This window comes from Parasteatoda tepidariorum, chromosome 5 (assembly GCF_043381705.1).
Source record: "Parasteatoda tepidariorum isolate YZ-2023 chromosome 5, CAS_Ptep_4.0, whole genome shotgun sequence".
In the NCBI taxonomy this organism is placed as follows: Eukaryota; Metazoa; Arthropoda; class Arachnida; order Araneae; family Theridiidae; genus Parasteatoda; species Parasteatoda tepidariorum.
Window position 1 is genome coordinate 78,166,702 of NC_092208.1, and position 23,402 is coordinate 78,190,103.

Below are 23,402 nucleotides of genomic sequence, written 5' to 3' on the forward strand. Positions count from 1 at the left end.
GAGCCCAGAGTCAAGAAAACTGAGATGGGCACAGTAGGTTTTGGCCCTCCATGGTCTGTCGCGCCGCTGAGTTTAGAGTAGTGCAAACATTTTTCCATTGTTTTAGAAAGTTCTCGAGATACGGCGAAATACGCAAAAGATAAAATTAACATTGCGGAGTTCAAACTTTTGNTAAAAATTATAAGTGGTAAGTAAAATATTTCAATTGAAATACCTATTTGTTGACAGAATTAAACATATAATTATGTCTATAATAAGATACTTTTAATACAATAATGCAATGTCTACAAAAAGATGCTTATGATAGAATTATTTATAATCGGATCTTATTCTCCCTTTTTAACGCTACAGCTCACAGTGAGCCTTGGCTTCTTGTAAATTTTTACTAACCTTTCTGCTTTTAGCCCTATGTGGATTTGGAGTATTGCTATTTTTGCAATAGCACTTTTTTAATCATTGCAATATTTGTGGTCTACGTTCCTAATTCAAAATCTGGACAAACGAATTTTATAACTGTGTGCCAACAGTTTTCGACTCCCGATGGCTGAGCGTTTCGTGCTCTCGTGCCACAGGTCCTGGGTTCGATCCTCGGGCCGGGCAAGGTTGACTCAGCCTTTCATCTCTTCAGTGGGCCGATAAATGAGTACCGGGCATGCTTAGGAACTAAACACTGGGGGTTTCGCGTTCGGCTGACAGTCTAACCGGAACTGCTCCTGCAACCCGGAGCCCAGAGTCAAGAAAACTGAGATGGGCACAGTAGGTTTTGGCCCTCCATGGTCTGTCGCGCCGCTGAGTTTAGAGTAGTGCAAACATTTTTCCATTGTTTTAGAAAGTTCTCGAGATACGGCGAAATACGCAAAAGATAAAATTAACATTGCGGAGTTCAAACTTTTGTCCGCTCTCCTTGTCCAGTTGGGACCATATTTCCCAGACGGCTATCCCATGAATTTCGGGGCTCAAAAATCAAAATCGGTCCAAAATAAAATATCTTTATTCAGAGAAAGTTCATTTCTGTGTCTGATTTTGCAAGTTAAAATCTATCACCTGCACTAATTAATTAGCATATTTGAGGTCACCCCATCGAACCGTTGAGTTGGAGTCTTAAGATGTAAAAATCCGTTCGTTAGATCAAAAGTTATTCAGGGTGGTCCGCTTATTTATTATTATTTTTTTTTGTGCACTGCACCATAAAAATGAACACAAAGAGAACCTTACTATTATACTTTATTATTAATTTAAAATAAATTCCTGAAGTCAATTTTAAAGAAACAATAAGCTGATACAAGTATTTTCCGGCGTCATATTTAATAAATTACGAAGTTACCTCCATTTGTGGGACCTAGAGATAAAAAAAAAGCTAACTATAACTGCTTATATTGAATATGCGATCTGGTTGGCAAAAATGTGTGCTTTTTTCTTCCTTTTTTTATTTTTTTTTGTTCAACAAAAAAAAATAATGTATTAAATAAAATATTAAAATTTTAACAAAGAGAACACTTCTACTAAAAAGTTTCTAAATTTAATCTATCTCTAGAAATTATACGTTAGATCACTATTGCGTTTATTGAATTACAGCTATTGAATATTTTATTTTAGCTTACAGCCCGCGTGGAGCCACCGACTCAATTCTGAGTTAACGACTATCAATGTTCAGCTCCGTAGCCATGCAATTTTGAACCCAACCCAGAAGACAAGGGAACTCCTGGATCAAACATTGGGACACACTAGTCTTCGTGGAAGTCCTTTTTTTTATCGGAACTAATCTGCATTTCTGTTGCACTGAGCAAAAAACCACGAAAACTTCCAGGGTGAACCCGCTGACATGGAAATGATCCAATCTACCACCATATTTTACATCAATATTATGGTCGGTGCCAGCCGGGAGCAGAATTCGTATCAACCAGTTATCCTTCGCTGGGATTCGAATCTGAGTTATCTCTTTGGGATGAGAACGCTACTTCTCCTGAGCCACCGTGACTCAGCTATTGAATATTTCCATATTTTGGTAAATTGAATAAAATTTAAATCACAAAGACTTCAACTAATTATCAAATCAAAAATATATTAAAATGTTATTAGAGAACTTATTATTAAAAAAAAACGGAAAAAAATTATCAAATTTGATTTTAATTTCGTTCTCAGGAAGTACCGATTCTCTCTCTTTTTTGGTAAAGAAAAAAAATTAGAGTCTAAAAAATTATGTTTTTAAAAATTTCATTATTATTTTAACCATTTAAAATAAAAGCGTTAAAAAAGAGCAAAGGCATTTTTTGTCCTAAAAAAAGTAAGTTATTATTTTTTTGGTGTCAAGTAAACATATGTGATATGTTATATCTTCTTTGATATTAAATAGAAAATATCAATCAATCTTGTCAATTCTAAAAAAGCTTCATTCGAACTAATGCTTTTCATGTCGCTTCTGTCTATTGAAAAACAGTAATTACATTCCTTTTTTTTACATTTAATTCTTATTGCTCGTCTAAAGTTTTTTTATTCTAGACATCTTTAACTATGAATAATTCCTAAACTAACATTGTGCCTAGCGCCTGTTAATACCAATAGATGGCGTTAAAATAATGTTTTAGTTCAGAAAAGTTTCGGTTTCGTTTCCCGTGCATCAGCAGAAAATCGACCTTGAATTGATTAGATACGCAGACGAGAATTGGCGGAGTGGCGCTTTATCAAAGATCGTTATTAACTCCTAGTTTTTCTGTAATTTCGTGTCATTAGTACACAAATATTGGAAACTTTTTGTATCATTCTTACAGTAATTCAAGATGAGTGATGTTTCAGGGAAAAGGATTAAAGAAATCCTGTATTTAGCTGCTGAATTCGATGACAACATGGACACGGATTTATTTAAAGTAATCTCCATGTCTAGCATTTGTAGAATATTTGATTCGAAGCAGCTGCGTGATGTCATTGGCGGAATTTTGTCTCTCTACGCTCTTATGAATAGAACATTGTTAGAAGATGAAGTTTTCCGAGACTCCTTACTGAACGAAGGATTTCAGCTAAATGCACTAAAAATCCGAGGTAAATCTGATTTATCGAACTATATTAAATTCGTAGATCCTGAATTAAATTCTAAATTTTTACTCTATTTGGATTCCGAAAATGCTCGTAATGACTACGCTCCTATACGTATTAGAAGGGTTTCGAACATTTTTAAAGAGCGTTTTTCCAATTTAAATTTTTCAATTGGCTTTATTGTTGCATTCACCGGTTTGTGCCTATGTTTGATGTGCAAGAAACTAACAAAGTACAACCATTTCGGATGGGTTAGACAGAAATGGAAAAGCTTTCTTGGAACAGTTGGACTAGATCATCAGTTTTCAGAATGTGGACCGTCTTACCATTTGATGCCAGGATTAAATACATGCAGTAAATTGTATACATTTTTTAAACAACATCGTGAATTTAGACGACGGCTTTATCTTGGAATTATGAAACTGTCATGGGAATCAGGATTGTGGGGAAATATGTGCCGAGCTGTGCTTCGTTTTGCCAAAGGATTAGAAATAAACCATATAGTTTTGATCAATACTTACATATTGCAAGATCATCCTGAATTAACTCATGTTGAAGAACTGAAATCGGAATTTCGAAAACTTCAAACTGCTTTTCGAGTTTTTCGGAAGGAGACGATTCCGGAAGAACAATGGCCCTACATTCAAATAATGAATAAAGTTCCGAGCGATATTTGGAGCAAGAAAAAGTTTCCAATACTGAGTTATCTATCTGTACAAATAGGTAAACGTATTCGAACAAATTTGGAAGATTACCATTGCGAATTATCGTCTGAAATGCAGGATATAGCAAATAGAATCATGGCTGAAATAATCAATTATGATTCTGCTTCTCAAATAGCACAGACTCCGTCTGAAAATAGCTTGGGAAATATAGCCATATTGTCTAATATGAGAAATGAAGAATTTCCCGAACTTTTTGAAATGAGTGACATTCTAGAAAAATCTCTTTATGCACTAAATGGTGTACGTAATTTTAATAAAGACGACGAGGATTTGATTTTCTTACCGAATGCTATTCCATGTTCTGAGATTAAGTATTTTAAAATATCTGAAAATGTGGATGGTGAGCTGCATAAAATCGTCTGCCTGTTGAATATTTCCAGAATTTATCAGAATGAATGCCTTTCAGAGGTTATTGGTGGAATGTTATCTCTTTTTGCTGCTGTTGATCCCGCAACATGGTCTGAAGAAGAAGACTGCAAAAAATCTCTGAAAACTCACGGATTTGAACTCTGCGAAATTCTTATAGAATCTGCAAACGATTTGGCCAGCCATTTTGTTTTTGAGAATGATGAACTAAACGAACTGTTTTTGAAGTTCTTAAACTTAACTTCAACGGATATCAGTTACTCAGTCACGATTAAACGTAATGATTCTGTGTGCCAAATGTTCAGAGGTTTATTTTTGAAAACATTAGCGATACCAAATATTTTTGCTTACATTGGAATGTATTTGCTTCCGATTTTTAAACAACTCGATGAAAATAATTATGATAGCTGGCTTAGACACAAATGGGTCACTTTTTGTAGATTAACTAATAAGTCTGTTATCGTCTCATTTTCGAATATACTTCTGCCTTCGCAAAGCACGTGCATCAACATACACTCGTTTTTTTATTCCAATTTTGAACTACGAAGAGCACTATTTTTAAAATCTTTGAACTTCTTAAAGCTTTCAGATCCGATACGTTTCATATTTTTAGTGATTTGTCAAAACGCTAAAGAAAGTGAATTAACTCACATATACTTGATTAACTACTTCATACTACAACAAAATAAACATTTGTTAAAGATGAAAGAATTGAAACCTGAACTTGTAAGATTTATGCGCGCAATAGAAAGTATTCGATGTATGTTGCCATCCGTCAATTTTGGTTGGCTGTATATAAAACTAATTAGTCACCCCAACGAAGTGGAATTCTTAAATAAAAATCATTTCCCTCTTCTCTTATATCTGTCAGACACAATTCGTGAAAGCGAAAATAAACCAAAATATGCTGGGGTCGCTGCAGTAACTGAATACTTTAAAAAAGTCGAAGAATCAAGAAAAAATTTCAGCAAATTTTATAACAATGCAATGACTGAAAAAAGTATTAAAAAATTTTTCGAACTGAAATTTCCAAACGGAGATTTATTATCTTCATTAGAATATGAACAGTTGAAACAGCTAACAATTAACAGTTTGCTATTTTCCACTTGTCACGACGAAACATTGGGGATAATTCCAGATGACAAAAAGAAGCAAATCATGGATATGTCTATGGAGGAGGTGAAGGAAAAATATGAACATTTTAAGTAAGTAAATTTTTAACATTTTGTTATAGTAATGTGACTAATTATTAAGACATTTTTAAATAGATTTAGGAAAATTTAAAATGTGAAGTATTCTTAGTTTTTGTACTGTTTCATAAATTAATACGATTTTATGAATGTTGTTCCGTAATTATCATCATTAAATAAAGTAAAATGTATGCATTTAAAGTCGAAACATAATATTTAAACGAGAAATTAACATACGCACTTTCAAAATGTGTCTAATCACTAGTGAGGAAAGTAGTACAAAAACATCAAAACCAGTTTACTTGATTGTGATTCTTTGATGCGTTTTTAACAATCTCTTCTTAACTCCTCTGCTTTCTCCAGAAATCAAACGTGTTTTGATGTTTACAGTACCGTTTTCCTTAGATGTAAATCGGCATATTTCTATGGAGTTATCGTTTCTACATGGCTTAAACGACTTAAAAAATCGCGATCCTTATTTTGAATTCAAAGGATTCTAAAAATATATACTAAAATATAAATGTAATAAAAATATATTTATATGTAAAAAAATATTTATAATTAAATATTGTGCAATAATGAAATGTAAACAAGAGGTGATCAGAGTGANAAAAATCGCGATCCTTATTTTAAATTCAAAGGATTCTAAAAATATATACTAAAATATAAATGTAATAAAAATATATTTCTATATAAAACATATTTATTATTAAAAAGTGTGCAATAATGAAATGTAAACAAGAGGTGATCATTACAGTATATCATAAAACGATCGGTGCTGAAAGAATTAAAAAGTTGTTGGGGAACAAGTTTTTTATATATATCTAAATGCTTGGTTGAAAGTCAAAAATTGTTTGAAGAAAATAAAACATTTTTAAAAAAAATTGCAAATTTAAAACTTATTTTGCGCCTTGGCAATTGTAGTTGGCATGAAAGATCACGGTAGGTAAATTTTTTCAATTATTACCATTGTTAAAAACATTAAGATGTAGAAAAAAATTAATATTATTTAACTCTGTTGAAACAAAATTGTTAATATAAAAAAAATGCTATTGTTTTATAAACTACTTTAAATAACAACTGCTAAATAAAATAATTAAAAATAATTGTGCTTAAACTTTGTTTCATTGAAATTTTTGCGTCCGAATTTTAAAAAAAATATTAAATGATTTTTTATTATTACTCATGAAATTATCTTGTATATAAACCCGGATAGTTTTTTTTTTTTTAAATAAAAAAAAAAAAAAAAAAAAAAAAAAAAACAGATTTTTTGAGAGTAGAAGCACATGCTCTTCTAGCTTCCCTCTCAACGGTGTATCTATGCCCCAATAATATAGTTAAAGCCTCAAAAATATATAGATAAGAAATGACAGGCGCCATGTTTTCAAACTATCGAAAAGAGGCGCCCATTTTTCTGACGTTAATGAGAAAAAAATCAAAGTGATTTGTAATATGAAACGAAAAGTCACCAACGAAAAACGGAAAAATAAAGGTAAGAAACAAAACAAGAAAAAAACACAGTAGCAGAGGGGAGCAAATATGGGCAAAATGCATTTCTGCGTGCTATGGAGAGGTGACTTAGGAACAAATGTCGCTAACAAGGGCATCAGTATTTATAGGAAAAATTTAATTAATCTTATGAATAATGTGTATTTTAGAAGCAAAAAAAGTTTTTTAATCAGCTAATATCTTATCGCTCAGTTTCTAGTCATCATTTATTTTATAATAAATATTTGCTCTAATTTGGGATACTAGCTCAGACAAAGATTATTTTGTTAAAAAAATTATATAGTTTTTTTTTTTTATCGATAGGTTCTTGTCATTTAATAGCCCTTTTTGAAAACGATTTTTGGGTTATCATTCTGACTTTAAATGACTTAATTTGGAAATATTTGGGGAAACCGAAACACATTTAATGCAAACAACTTTGAATTATTAAAGAATTACATAATTTCCACATGAATTTCACAAATTGATGGATTCTGAAGGATCAAAAAGAGACGTTGGACATTTTAATTAAAATTCTGTTTTTCACAGTCATTGAATTGATGTACTTTTATCATTAAACAATTTTGAAAAAAATAAAAAGATGTCCCTTTGTTTATTTAATTTAAGCCGCTTCTTCTGACTACCAGATGGCGACTGGTTATTTTCATGTCTACTTTGCGAATAACATTTTCTGAAATATAAATGATTCAGCTGTCAATTTTTAACTGGTTTCCGTTTCCTGCTTTAGGTTCTAGAGCAGTGTTTCCCAAAGTGTGGTAAGCGTACCCCCAGGGGTACGTTTCCCAAAGTGTGGTAAGCGTACCCCCAGGGGTACGGAAATCAATTTTGCGGGGGTACGCGTTCGTGCGCGAAATATCTTGCAACAAACGAAAATTTTCATGTAAAAGGAAATCCAGCCATGAAAATTTACGATTACGTATATTTCTTTTGGCTATTGTTGCAGAGTTAACAGTTAATAATTAGTGGTGCCAACAGTTAGTTGTGATTTTTAACTTTTGTGCGATTTTTTTAACAGTATAGGTTTTTAATAAATTCTACTTATTTTGATTATTTTTTATAAAATATAATTTTTATCCCTAACTTAGAATTTTTTACCAAAATGTAATAATTTTTTACCGAGAACTTTGTACCAAAAAAGAAAAGTAAACATATTTTCAAAAAAATACATTCATTTTTTTATCAGTGGTATACAGCGTTACGAAAAATTTAGAAAGGGTACACAAAATTCATAAGTTTGGGAAACACTGCTCTAGAACAGTGATTCCCAAATTTTTTTTTCGCTGTTGAATGTTGATTTTTGTCATAAATAATAAAGTATCTAAAAACAGTTGTAAGGGTAACAACCAATCAAAAAAAACTACTTTATTTATTTGAAATTATTTAATAAGAGGAATTTCTTCATAGTTTTTTTTTTTCATTAGTAATCTTAAATTAGGTTTCATATCTGACATTTGAATTCGAACCCCTGAATCTATATCTAATTTTGTTTGAAATTTAGTTTTTGGTGTAATTATATAAACTGAAAATGAAATAAATAGGACAGGTTATGGTTTTCGTTCATAAGAAGCCAAAAGAACAGCTATGAACGATGGAAATGGTTACCAGGGAAACATATTTTTGTTTTTTTATCAACGAAATATAATAATTTTATTTTAATTTGAAACGCGCGACAGGAAATATTAATGCAGTTTTTTATAAATGCAGGTCCTTTTCATTATTAGTTCGATGTTGCTATTAGAAAAATATTTTTTTTTTTAAAGGCATGTTTTTTTTAAAAAAAATATGACAGACAACGGAACTTTATCGCTTCGTAATTCTCTCTTTTGTTTTGAATAAATGAAGATAACATTTAATAAAAAATTTAACTGAGGGACCGTTCACTAATTGAACAAAGTACATAAGGCTTCCTATTCATCTTATTGTATTTATTTTTTTTTTTTTTTTAAATTTTCAGTACTCTTTTTACTTAATGAAAAAAGTCAATCAACATTTTAATAAAATGTCGATTTCTGATCTCTAATGAATATTTTCAGTATATGCAGTAACAAATCTTATGATTGAAATTAGTCATTTCAAAAAATTTAATTACTCTCTTTATCATTTAAAAACAATTGATATTAAGAATTCAATAACAGCAGAATTATCAAAATAGTTAATTTAGGGGAAAGACCATATATTAATTATCTTTTGGCAAAAATGTTTAGTTAGTCAAAAGCTATGTTTTTTTCCCAAAATGATTGAAATTCTTTTTTTAATTATTTAATTTATGAAATCTTGAATCCAATTGTTAATTTAAATAAAGTATTATTTTTTTAAATTAGAGGGACATTTAATCCAAGATTTTTTAGGTACATAATTAATTACCCATTTTTGTAATTTTTACATATTTAAGTAAATATGTTGGTTGCATTGAATTAACAATTTAATTTAGGAAAGTTTTAACTGGAAATATTTATTAATTCATGTGTAATGATATATTTTTTCATTGTATGAGTTACTTTTCTTATTAATTCACAACGCATCTTTATTATAAGAAAGTGTTAAGATAATATGGAAAATTGATAAGTTTGTGTTTAAAAAGAGTTTAAAATTAAAAAAAAATTTTTTTTTTCAGTTACTTTCATGTTCTTTTTCCCGTTACAATTTCCGTTTTCTATTATTATTTGTCTTAAGAATATTTTGTTATAATTAATTTAAATGTGCCGATTCTGATAAACTTTAATGTTTATTAAGACTATTTTTTTTATCGAAAATAAAGTAAAATAAAGTACTTTTGGTTTTCTGAGCTTGAATTATCTGATGTTTATTTTATTATGTTTATTTTTTGTATTAAATATAATTTACATTTTTATTAAATATAAATTTCGTTAAAATTTTCCTGTTTTCTTAATTTTTCATTATTTTCTGAAAAATTATTTAAAGTTATTAAAAACTAATCTTATTATTCATAAAAATTGTAGTAGCAGTAAACTTTTTAGTTTTTAGCAAAGACGTAAATTTTTATAGTATTGATATACTATAAAAATTTACGTCTTAATTTACTAAAATTTACGTCTTAATTAAATTTACGTTACCATATTATATTTCAAAGAAATCAATATAAAAGTAATTTTTAATATTTAATTGATTTCAAATTGCTTTAAGATTTTAAAATAAATTTGAACGTTTATTCATTATTTAAAAATTTTTACAAAATTTTATATTGAGTGATTACCGTAGAAAAACGTTCAAAGAACCTGTGATGAAGAGAAAAAATAATTTTTAAAGCTGGTCAATCATTATTTTTCCTTGTAAAAATTCTTTTTAATGGATTGATTAATATAAAGTTTGCTAAAAAAATTAGAATCAATAAAAGATGGATTTTAAAGACATTTTTCATACATTTAAATTTTTATTTATTCTTTTAAAAGATTTCTCATCTTTTGCTAGCATTAAATTTTATTATTTGTCAATAAGGTTAAATTGAGTTTGGCATATTGTAAATGGTACTAACTTCCTTAATAAAACCTGCGTTAAAATTGTATTATTCAAACGCTACATGCCACGTCTAATAAAATTATTCTTCATTCTTGTAGGAAAAGCTCTATTATTATGTAAGCTCTTCATGGGGAAGAGCTTTCTTCTTTCATATTTTTGCGACAGATGACAAGTATGAGTAATGCTCAAGTAAAAAAGCAGATTCTGTTTACCTAAAAAATAAAATCTTCTAAAATTGTAAAATTTATTAAATTTGGAAAACAAATTAATTGCATTAGAATAATTTTTTTTAATGCCGGCATGCATTATACGTGCTTTATTTATTTATATGACAAGAAGAACTGGGGTTTAAAAAGATAAAAATTTTAATTACGTGATTGTTATTAAGAATTAAAACAATCAGTTTTTATTAATGATATATTTATGATAATATGAATCATAATTTGGAATTAAAATCAGAATTCTAAATGATGATGGAGGTGGGGGAAAATTAGATTTAATACTCAAATGACTCAGACATGAACAGAAAAATATGAAGACGCAAGATAAAAGAAAAGAAGAAAAAATTTCATTTTTTAAAAAGGCACACATTTTACTAATAAGGAAAGCCGTCATTTTTCTAAAAAAAACGTTTTCTCTACATTTTTTAAGACTGACTTTCACCAACCTTGGAGCCTTTTATATACCTCCAAAGAAGTATTTAGCAATTTAAAAATTTATTAAATTATTTCACCCACTCAATATTCGTTTATAATTAAATCCATAACCGCACATTAAGAATTTAAAAAAAATGTATTATCTATACGGCTATGTTCTGATCAGTTACTTCACTGATTTTTCCGTAGTATGGCAAATATAAAATACTATTGTTTATGAAATAAATAATCTCAATTAGCTGAAGGTGGATTACTTAAAGCTGAAATACTTTAGGTGGAAAAAGCCGATGCCTTTATAAATTATGTTTTCCATAAATCACAAGTAAATTAATGAAGGTAATTAAAAGATATTTATTTTGGTAAAGCTTTGAAGTGCTATTTTTATTTCCAAGTTTACTTGCATTTTGAAATATTAAAACACGCATCGTATAATATGTTTTCAATAAATTTTATTTTGACCTAGTTATTTTCATTTAACCAAGCTGCTTAAAATTTTACCTAGTCATAGGCGCGTTATCTTGCGATCGAAATTTAAGTCCTTTACTCACTCAATGAATTTTATTTTGTAGGGAGCTTAGTGTAGGAGAAATAGAAAAATTACTCTCTCAACTTTTAGGACCATCGTCAACAATGACAGCGTCATGTTCAAACAATGGTCATCGTCGAGTCAACTTGGTAGAAGATAAGTGTCCAGACAGTTCGAGCGAAGGTGAACTTAGCGAACATCAAGATAATGATAGTGAAGAGGAAGTCATAAATGAAGAATTTCATATTAGTGGGAGTGAAGATAAATTTTTAAATGAATATGAAAACAATGAGAGCGAAGATGAATTATTTCAAACCTATTTAAGTGAATGTCTGGGCATTCTGGACGATGATGATAATTTCAGTGACTTTCAAAACAATGTGAGCGAAAATGAATTTTGAATCATTTGAAGGAACGTAAACTAAACAGTTTGAATCATACCAAAAAGCTGTTTCATTATTTTTTCAATTCTTCTCTTTTCTGATCAATAAAATTTGAAGATTAAGAATGAAAGAAATATATTTTTAAGAAATGTAATAGGATTCATCAAGATTAATTGCTATGTATTCATGGGATTCATCAAGATAATTGCTATATAGTCATGGGATTCATCAAGATTAATTGCTATATACTCGAGGGATTCATCAAGATTGATTGTTATATACTCATGTCGACCAACTGCTACGGAATTATCTAGCAAATGCAAAAGTTACGAATAAATATTTTTTTTCTTGATTTAATGAACTTGATTTTGTGGAATTTTATTTATAATTGAAAATCCAAATAATTTAAATTTATATGAGAAAAGCCATATAATTAATTAATGAAGATCTTTAAATGCTAGCGGAATTTCTAACTACGAATTACTTTAAAAAATTTATTTTATTCACTTTCAATGATTAAATTAGGTTTCGCAAAACGAGTATATTTTGGCGGTAAGAAATTAAAATTCATCGAAAATAATAAGGTCTATTTATTCAGAAAAAGTACATTTTTGAGTTTGATTTCGTAACTTATAATATAGTCTGCATTAATTAATTAGCATATTTGAGGTCATCCCCTCTCTTTAACTTTAAATCTTAGAACTTGAAAATCCGATCATTAGATTAAAAGTTATTCAGAGTGTTTCATTTTCTTTTGCCGCGCTGTACATCGAACAAGTCAAACTATATTCGAATATCTTTATGAAATAAATTTTTGAACTCAATTGTTTTATATTTTATTTCATGTTGATCTATAATGTTCATTTTGTGTTTATTACTAATCTAGAATTCTACTATTATTTTGTAGGCTAGTAATAATGCCATAAATTGGAGTTTATTGCTAGGCTAGTAATTATACTATTAGTTTGAGTTTATTTCTAGGCTAGTAATTATACTAAAATGCCAAATGTGAGAACACGTTTCGTTTCGAATAATAAATTAAGAAAGAGAATTTAGATAACAATAACAAAAATTTTTGAAAGAAATAACAGAAAGATTTATAATTTTTTTTTTGCATACTATTGTATTGAATTTTTGAAAAATATATTTAATTAATTATATTTCATCAGTGGTCATGATTTTCATTATTTTTTTAAATATTTATAGTAAAATTGTTCGAGAAAAATTAATAACATGGAGTAACGATCCAATATTATGAATTCGATATTATTTTATTTTGTACAATAAGTTAGATACTTAAGATGCAAATTCGTTCTTGGTTTATATGTCTTGATACACGGCGTAATAGTAAATAGTAATGATATTTGAAAATCTCATCAAAAGTTGTTATTGGGTTTATGTTTTTTGAATGAAGGGCATCCATTTTATAGATATTTTGTCTTCATTATTTATGCATAGGTTTGTGTTATATTAATGTGATAGCACAGGACTGTCCAACTGGCGGCCCGCGGGCCGCATTGGGCCCGCCAACACACATTGTGCGGCCCGCCAACTTTTTATTCAGGCTTATCGGCCTCAGTTTTCTCATAAGCAAATTGTTTTATAATCCTTCTGTTCCATTGTTTTATAATTAATAATTCAACTATTAATTGTTATTGTATAAGAGGTAAGAGGGTATTGTTCAACTTTTTCAAACTGTGGCCCGTGGGGTCCTTGCAGTTGGACAGCCCTGTGATAGCATATTCAAGGTATGAGTTTTTTTGTAAAATAATTATTTTTTCATAGTTTTTCTTTTAGAATGATGTTTTCAGCAAATTCAATGATAATTCAGAGAATTCAAAAGATAGTTCAAGGACTTAACAGACGATCAACTGTAGAAGCAGTGTCAGAATTCGGCGAAGCTGACTTACAGATCAATTCAACAGAGAGTGTATTGCAAAGCAATCCAGTCCAGGGAGAATTGCGAAACAATTTGTTTGAGGACGCATTGCAAATCCATCCTGTCGAGGATGAATTGCGAAACAATTTGTTTGAGGATGCATTGCGAATCGATCCATTCGAAGATGAGTTGCGAAACAATTTGTTTGAGGACGCATTGCGAATCGATGCATTCGAAGATGAATTGCAAAACAATTTGTTTGAGGATGCATTGCAAATCGATCCATTCGAAGATGAATTGCGAAGCAATTTGTTTGAGGATGCATTGCGAATCGATCCATTCGAAGATGAATTGAGAAACAATTTGTTTGAGGACGCATTGCGAATCGATCCATTCGAAGATGAATATGAATTTCAATAGAATATGACTACTTCAGTTGAAGTCATAACTTAAGGAGGGTGCAATCTTTTTATTGAATAAAAATTCTATGAAAAGTGACCTTTGAATTGAATATTGAATTATTTCAAGATATACATTACCGAGTGTTCTTAATAAATTTCATTATCTCTAGTAAAATTGCCTTTAAAAATTAGTTTACGCTTACACATCGATTACAAAAGTTATGTTGCATCATAAATGTGTATATTACTTTTGACTTGTCCTTAATAAATGAATGTTTGCTTTTGTGTTGTTATCTTCTTTCTCAAAATTTTCTAAGCCAAGTCGCTCATTGAACTACATTGTTTCTGTCTGGCTTAAAAAAAGCTTAAACGTTTTTTGTTCCAAGAAATATTAAATGCATTTGTACATTTTTGTTTATAAACAGAAATAACGTATTTTAATCAAATCATAACTTCAAACTTATCCAACCATTGTAACTGTCAGATTATTTCCAGTGTATAATCCGCTTTCAGTACTTGGCAATTTGGAAAAAGAACAACGGTAGCATATTATTCGTAGATTAATCATATCGCTTGAAGAAATATAGTTTTAAAGAAGGAAGTATCTGAATTACAAATAAATAATGGAATTGGAGCTGGATTTTTTTAAAAGTTCCATGAATAAACTTGTCACTCATTAAACGTCGTATTTAAATCATTCCAAATAACAATTAACAAATTTTTTTTTAAATTTAAAACCATTTTTAATGAAATACATTTTATCTATTTAGTAATCTGAATTACTACATCAACTACCCTACAAAATTTATCTCCTTCACTATTTAATGTTAGGGACAGCCTCGCAACTTTTTTTCCGACGATTTTTTAAGTTGCGTGAAAAAAGGTAAATATTATTTCTTATAATTCAAAAACATGTAGAGGCGATTTCTCACGTTTGCTTAAGGAAAAAACTTACAACGTTAATTTTAGCACTTTTTAATTTAAATTTTAGAACTAAAATGTGAATCATTAATTGTCAGAACTCGTCTCTTTTCGAATAATAAGTTAAGAAAGAAAATTCAGATAAAAATATTTGAAAGAAATTACATAAAAAGATTTGTTAACATTTTTTGAGTTGCATACATTTGTGTTGAATTTTTGAGAAAAAATATATAATTGAAAATCAGTGGTCGTGTTTTTTAACCTTATTTGTTAAATAATATTTGTAATAAAATTGTTTAAAAAAATTAATAACATGACGTATCGATCCAATATTGTGAATTTGATGTTTTATTTTGTGCAATAATAAGTCAGATACTTCGTTCGTTAGATACTAAACTAATGTAAATTCGTTGTTGGTTTATGTCTTGATTTACGGCGTGTGAAAAACTCATTAAACTTAGTCATTTGATTTATGTTTTCTGAATGAAGAGTATCCATTTTATAGCTATTTTGTCTTATAGAAAGCATTATTTATATTTATGTATTATATTAATGTGGTAGCATATTCAAGATATGTACTTTTGTATAAAATGTTTTATTTCCATAATTTTATCTTGTAGAATCACACCAGAGGTGTTTCAATTTATTCTACAAAGATTTCAAAGACTTTATGGACTATAAATTGTAGAAGCAGTGTCAAAATGTGGCAGAGATGATTTACAGAGTGGGGAATTGCGAAACAATTCGTTTGAAGATGCATTGCAAATCGATCCATTCGAAGATGAATTGTAAAACAATTTGTTTGAGGATGAATATGAATTTCCAATCGATCCAGTTGAAGATGAAAATGAATTTCAATACGGTTCGAATTCATAACTTAAGATGGGTGTAATTTTTTTTATCGAATGAAAATTCTGAGAAGAGATGATTTTTAAATTGAATATTGAATTATTTTAAGCTGTACAGTACCGAGTACTCTAAATAAATGTTAATACGTCTTTTAAAATTGCCTTTAAAAATTAGTTCGTACCCACACATTAATTAAAAAAGTTATGTTGCATCATAAATGTGTATATTCCTTTTCACTTGTCATTAATAAATGAATGTTCTCTTTTGAGTTGTAATCTTCTTTCTCAAAATTTTCTAAACCTAGTCGCACATTTAAAAAAAAATTAAAATGCATTATTTATGTGTGGCTTTAGGAAAAAGCTTTTATGATTTTTGTTCCAACAAATATTAAATGTATTTAAACATTTTTATTTATAAACAGAAATATGGTATTTTAATCAAAATATTAAAGCTTCAAACTTATCTGACCATTGTAACTGTAAAATTATTTCCAGTGTATAATCCGCTTTCAGTACTTGGCAATTTGGAAAAAGAACAGCGATATAGCATATTATCCGTAGATTAGTCATATTGCTTAAAGAAATATAGTTTTAAAGAAGGAAGTATCTGAATTACGAATAAATAATGGAATTGGAGCTAGATTTTTTAAAAGTTCCATCGATACACTTGTCACTCATTAAACGTCGATTTATCTATTTAGTAATCTGAATTACTTTGTATATAAATTCTACTATAGAAGATGTCAGATCTATTTATTACTATTTATAATACCATTATATCGAGCACTGACTATTAGATTTTAACATTATTTCAACTTATTTATTTAAATCCGTAAATTTTGGATTGTTATTAATTTATTTAACAATTTTGGTTTGGTTAATTAGGTTCGGTTTTTTTCTTTGGGAGTGGGGAAGAGTAGCTCGGATAGATGACAGCATCTGGTTGCAATTGAATTATTCACTTATTCTTGTCCGTGTTCTCAACGGTTGGAGGAAGTATATGAAGATAAAGATTTGCTTCTATTGATTCCTTTTTTTTCGTTTACATCATCTTTTAACCTATTTTTTATATACAATTGTTTATTTTCAATGGCGAAAAATTCGTTTGCAAGTGGCAGCAATTTTATTTCTATTTTATGACCGTCATTGAACAGTCGACCCATATTTTTGAGTTTACGACTACCAATGATCAACTCCGTAACCTTGTAATTTTAAATCCAATCCAGAAGACAATTGAACTCCTAGATCAGTATTTCCAGAGGTAATGAGTTGTTATAGGAAATTGGAGGACTTGGTGAATCAAGTATTGAGTCGTAGAACTTTTCTTCGTGATAGAACTTTTTCTTGGAACTAACCACACATTTGCTTAATATGGATAGGAAAACCTCCCACGATTAATCTGTCAGCAAAGTGATAGTAACCCATGAACCATCTACCACTTAACGTCAGCACAGTGGTTAGTGTGGAATTCGAACTCGAGGCATCTCATTGGAAGGCTAGTGCTCTATCCCCTGAGCCAACAAGGCCTTTGCTAGCTTGTTAGTATTGGCAAGTGAAATTAGAAACAACAATGTTCCATAAATTTGAGTTTCGCATCATTTGTGTTATGGATTGCTGTTAACGAGAAAAAAAAGATAATATTGCAGCTGACAATTCTGTATTAGAAATGAAGAGCGGCAGGAAAAAATTACTATACATGTTCAGTTGTTTCCTGGTCGTAAAATTTAACATTTTTGTGATCAAAATTGTGATTGTCACATGAGTATATGCAATGCTGTAGGATCTTTTTCTAGACTCCCGGTGACTGAGTGAACACAGGTTCGAACTAGACTTAGATTTTAGTTTTATAACCATCGTTGAACAGCAGACCCAATTTTGGGTTTACGACTACTAATGTTCAACTCAGTTTGTAATTTTAAACCCAATCCAGAAGACAAGTATTGGGAGAAATTTGTCCTCGTTTTGATGGAACTAACCCGTATTTGCACATAACGGGGAGGAAAACCACAAGACTTCCCATGGTTTGCCTAACGGGGACTCTAACCCATGATCCGTCTACCACTGAAGATATTTTACATTACCTACATTGTGGTCGATGCTAGCCAAGGGCGGATTTCGTATCGACTAGCCATCGCTGAGATTTGAACCCTGTTTACCTCATTGGATGGTGAACGCTCTATCTCCTGAGCCACCACGGTTCAACTGGATACAATTGCCTCAGCTTTTCATCCCGTCATTGGGTTGATAAGATCAGTTACAACATGCTTGGGGACTAAACACCAGGGGTTCTGCTTTTAGCTAACCATCTAATTGGGACATCTGCTCGTGACGTTTCAGAGCCTAAGGTTAAGAAAACTGATGTGGCCATAAGAAGCGCTGTCGAGCTACTGTTAGTATCTAGTCGTTAAGAATCTTTTTTTTTTTTTAAACAGTCTAATGCTTATATTATGAAGCTGACAACAACCCACATCTTGAGAAAATGAAATTGATTGTCGTATTAAGAAAATTCATCTAAATCATTTCAAGATGGTTGAAAAAAGTGTGAGTTCGTGTCTGAAAAACCATAGAGCCATGGATAAGGTTCCTGTATGGAATAGCATATTATGTCCATTGAACATGTTATACTATTCAATACACATAATATACACTCCATGAATTAATAAAACCTGAGTTTTCCGTAATAGTCACTTACAGGACTTTTGGAACACTATGCAAATATAGGTCAATACGATCTGGCATTCCAAAAATAAATAAGAATGACTTGGATGTGCAACTTACTAATTGTAATTATTTTCAGCTTTTTTTTCAGCAGCTGTTACTTTTTTGCTAGTTTTACTGTGCTACTTTAAATACAATCTCTATCATTGATATTGTGTAATTTATAGTAAAAATATTTTTTTTTGTATGTTTATCAATTTTATACAAGTTCAAAAATGAATAAAATTCTTTATAAGACTTACTTTCTTTCTTCCATAAATATCGGCAATAATTCCTAAAACTGGACTTCCCAACATTATGCCAGTAAAAACAACCTGTAAAATAAAGTTTTATATTATAATTAAAACTTGTTTTTGTATCAGGTGTTTAAGCATTCAGCGCTTTCACTACGTATATTTGTGAAAATCGACATCAAATTTGTTTAATCGCATGGTTGGTTAAAAAAATGTCAGAACATTAAAGCCTGTTTGATTGCCTAAAAAACAGAAAGCATCTTAAAATATCTTCCGGCAGTCTAACAAGATTTGATGTCTTTCATCCTAAATAGTGTTTTCGATCTTTTTTCCTTGCGTAAATATTCTTCTGTGACTTCATTTCTGAAAGAGGTTTTAAAAATATATATTAAGGATGGTGATTGTGGAACATCCTTTTTTAGTCGTACCTTACTTTTTAATCTAATTATTTTTAGCAGCCATAAGCTAATAATTAATTAGCATTCAGTAAGTTTTTTAGTTATCTGTCATCAATTACAATATGTCTTATAAATTTGAAATATTTTGAATTATATTTAACACACACTTGTAATTAAATTGATTTTTATCATAGAATTAAAATAAGTTGGTGAAGAAATAATAATTTGTTGAATACTACATTTCTGGTTTCTTTCAATGAGAGGATATAAACTGGATCCAAGAAAAATAATCTTTTTGCAATGAGATTTTTTTACGCTAAAATTTAATTAAACATTTGAATTAATTTGCAGAGAATTTTAATTGTTGCCTATTAATAGTAGGACTAAGTAAACGCCAATTTTAAGGTTTAATTTCTTTGAGCACTACGTATTATAATAAAAGTTATATTACGTTTTACGTTACAAAATTTTGAGAAATAAAATTAATATTCAAAATCTAGAAATTGATGAGAAAGTTATAGAAAAGTAGTTATATTATAGTAATATTACGAATTAGTTTGATTTTTTTAACCTTATAATAACCTAGCTATATCCCTCCTTTTCTTTTTACTGAACTACCTTTCATCCAAATAATAATAAATAAATAAAAAATGCACATACCGTATATTTCTGAGTGTAGGCCAAGGATTTTTGAAAAATTTTCGAAAGCTAAGAAGGAAGGACTATAAACAATTATATTCATTAATGCCGCAAAATTCCCCACGAACATCGCTGACAAAAATTCTTTTCCGTTGGTCGAACAAATTGGTTAGTTAGTATCAAATTCCTAAATATAGCCAAACAGCATTTGAAATATATAAATTTATTAAATAAGAGTTGAAAATGAAACGTCTAAAACTTACCATTAAAAAAGAAACACATAAAAAAGACTACAAGAAAGGAATATTTTTTTCCGCATTCGCGATCACTTGTATAGTTAGTCTACGGTAAGAACTCCTCCCGCCACAAATTCTGAGCCGTCTGCTGCTATGGATACAAGAATAGCGCATTTCAGGAAGGGTAGTTCCTCTTCACTTTAAGGCTAGCACAACAGATCGAAGAAAATGATTTCCTTTCTTTCTCCAAACCGAGCCAAAACCTGCCCTAAACAATAACCCCACACCCCTACTTGAAATATTTATACCAAAGTTACTGCCGCGGATCCAGACGAAGGGCTAGCGGAGTTCTTATAGTTTGTCTAAAGTAAGAACTCCCATAGCCATTCGTCCGGACCCGTAGCGGTGACTATGGTAACAATGTATAACTTTTTCAAGTAGGGGTGTGGGGTCATTGATTTTGTCAGGTTTAGGCTCAGGTCGGCCAGAGAAAGGGAATATTTTTATTCGGTCTATTGTGTTAGCCCTAGAGTGAAGAGAAGCTACCCTTCCTGAAATGCGAATATTCTTGTTTCCATAACAGCAGACGGCCTCAGACTTAGCGGAGGAGGGAGTTCTTACCGTAGACAAACTATAGCTTAAAACTTTTTGTATATTTTCTTTTTAATGCCCATCTCTTCTCTCATAAAACTGCAAACGATCAGAAAAAGTTAAAAGTGCTATCTTAAAAACAACGGTAATGTAATATATAAATGTATAATAGTTTGTTTACTTTTGTTCGCTAGTCCAGAAAATTATCCACAAAGATAACTTGTTTTATTTTACACTCAAGCTTTGTATTCCGGGTAAATTTTCAAAGAATAAGCGCCTTCTCTGTTTATACACGTATGAGGACGTGTATAAACCGAGTATAAGGACGTGTATTATGACGTTCGGAAATATACGGTAATCAACATTCAATCTTAGTTTATAAAATATTTTTTACTGATGTTAGTAGAGCTATGTGCCACCTGTAGAGATTCCATTCACAAGCCATAAGATCTCCAATAATGGACAAAATGAATATTTCAAATGCATCAGCCAGCTGCAATAAATAAAACAATAATAAGTAATGTATAACTAATAAACTCTTCATTTAAACCTTAAGAGATTCAGCCTTATATGCATGTACGGTACGGCACTCTCATTTACGTCGCACTAAAGCTGCACGATGAGCTAAAGGCGACGGTCTAGGAAACAAACCTGAGGATGATCCGGAGATAACGTGCATATACGTCACATCCCGTTTTACAGGGAGGCCACATTCACGCCATCCATAGATCATAATTTTGATCTGAAACAAAGCACGATCCATCTCCAATCCAGTGCCCCCAGATGTATTGATTTGTTATTGGAACTTGGAGGACTTTGTAACTCTGACAGATTAAGCGTGCACTAGTCCCCATTTTGTACACGGGTAGTCTTCAGGCGGTGGAGATCGAACTGACGATCTCTCGAACATAGGCCTCCATTATATGTTTGTGATTATGAGTTAAATATTTTTCAATTATGCTTTACTTTATACAAATTATCTTTTTTAGAAAAGGCACATGAACATCACAAGTTGCGTTTACTGAAAACACTTATTCATAGTGACCACAGACAGTCAGAAAAAAGTTATCAAATTTCCTTGATTTATTGTGACCAGTGGCAAATATTTTAGTATTTATTGTTCAGTAACACCCTATTCATATGCATAAGCCTTACCAAACACTTGCGCTAGTCACTGGAGTTGAAAACAAAAAAAAATTTTAATAAAAAAAAGGAAAAAAACAGTATCTGTAAAAAAAATATCAGACTTTAAGGTACCACCCAATAATTCTTGTTTATTCTTTTTATTTTTTAAAATCTTTTATTCATTTATTTATTATTTTTTTTGTTGTATTTATTTAAATTTCCTGACTTTTTTTTTCTTCCTTGATAGAATCCCCTGTCTGTTGTGGGTTTTTCCTGATTTTCCCTTCTTCTGTGGCTACATTGTTATTGATTCATTGTCTGATCAGGTAAAATAAAATCAAAAATAATAACAATGAATACACAAAAAGAATTTTAAAAATTATGAGAGAATTTTAGACTTGCAAATAACAAAGGTAACGGAAAAAAGGTTCTTCGCGGAAAGTCCATTTCCTAGCAATCTTGGGTAAGAAATGTGTTTCGTATACGAATAAGAAATATGTTAATACGCATATACGTCTTATTAGAAATAGATAACATTTTATCTAAACAGTAAATTATTTGAGGAAATATTTTCCAAAAAGCGGATTCTTTGATTTAAATTCCCATAAATACTGGAGAGTGTTCCTTCATTAGTATATTTGTCATCAGTAGCACAAGTATATTCAAGTAATCTCAGCTTTTAATTTTTATTCAAATTTGTTCTAGCATTGAGAAATCCATCCATTGATCTTGAACAAAAAATCAATCTTTAGCAACTGATAGATTGATCTTGAATGAAAACAAATAGAAAAATTTATTTTTTTAGAACACCAATCAAATCGAAAGTTTCGTTCATCGCCTTTTTAACAAACCTTTGAAGTCAAATTTAAGGTTAAAGTACAAATATAAAATGTGCAATTTGATATTTACACATCAAGAAGAAGATCACAGTTACCCACACATGTGACCTATGACGTCAGTGTCAGCTGATCGCTTTTAATCAAAATGGCGAGTTAAAGTAAAGCTAAGTTTCTCCACATAAGTTAGAATGTTAATTTACATTACGTTAATTAAATACAGCACATCACATCGAATTTGCTGAAATATAATTCTTTCTCGTCTGCGTCTTTTACTTAGCTTAGATTTATTATTTCTTTACATATTTTATTGTAAGCATGATGTATTTTTGCTTTGTGTACCTGGCAACTTCGATGCATAATTAGTTTGTTTATGCTCTACATGGTTTCGTGCCTGTCTTTGTGTTCACTAAGAAATGTATGGTGAAAGAATTGAAATATTTATATAAGAATTATTGTGAAAGAATATAGAATGTGTCACATTAGAGAATTGATTCTTGTTGAGCTTGATTTACTCAAAATTGAAAAGAAAAAACAGTTGCTAACGCAAATAAATTCCAAGGTTCAACAAACAATCCAGATCGAGGTACCCACAATAATCACTTGCAAGTATCTCATTAACCTGCAAATTATGCCCATCCAAATAATTATTGTTTAGTTTAAAAGTTTATTTAAAACAGGATGGCCACAACCGAGAAAAATGTAAAAATCAGGG

The 23,402-nt window shown here is 30.1% G+C and overlaps 2 protein-coding genes across 8 annotated transcripts in view; one reads left to right on the top strand and one right to left on the bottom strand.

The window, feature by feature from the left end:
* The window catches only part of LOC107438189 (synaptic vesicle 2-related protein), an 80,239-nt gene that overhangs the window by 19,455 nt on the left and 37,382 nt on the right, over window positions 1-23,402 (bottom strand). For all 5 annotated transcript variants that reach the window (XM_071180652.1, XM_071180656.1, XM_071180653.1 and 2 more), the window contains 2 exons: window positions 21,121-21,219; window positions 18,872-18,943 (listed from right to left, as the gene is read on the bottom strand). In XM_071180652.1, the coding sequence (XP_071036753.1) occupies window positions 18,872-18,943; window positions 21,121-21,219 (171 nt within the window). The remainder of the gene's footprint in view (window positions 1-18,871; window positions 18,944-21,120; window positions 21,220-23,402) is intronic.
* Window positions 1,417-16,180, top strand: LOC107438196 (uncharacterized). Of its 3 annotated transcripts, none has more exons than XM_016050414.3 (2): window positions 1,417-5,326; window positions 15,684-16,180. In XM_016050414.3, the coding sequence occupies exons 1-2, from the start codon at window positions 2,778-2,780 to the stop codon at window positions 15,742-15,744; spliced, it is 2,610 nt and encodes an 869-aa protein (XP_015905900.1). In that variant the 5' UTR covers window positions 1,417-2,777; the 3' UTR covers window positions 15,745-16,180. The 3 variants fall into 3 exon arrangements, with proteins under 3 accessions (XP_015905900.1, XP_015905899.1, XP_015905897.2); XM_016050413.3 differs by lacking the exon at window positions 15,684-16,180 and adding an exon at window positions 11,523-14,425; XM_016050411.3 differs by lacking the exon at window positions 15,684-16,180 and adding an exon at window positions 13,648-14,425.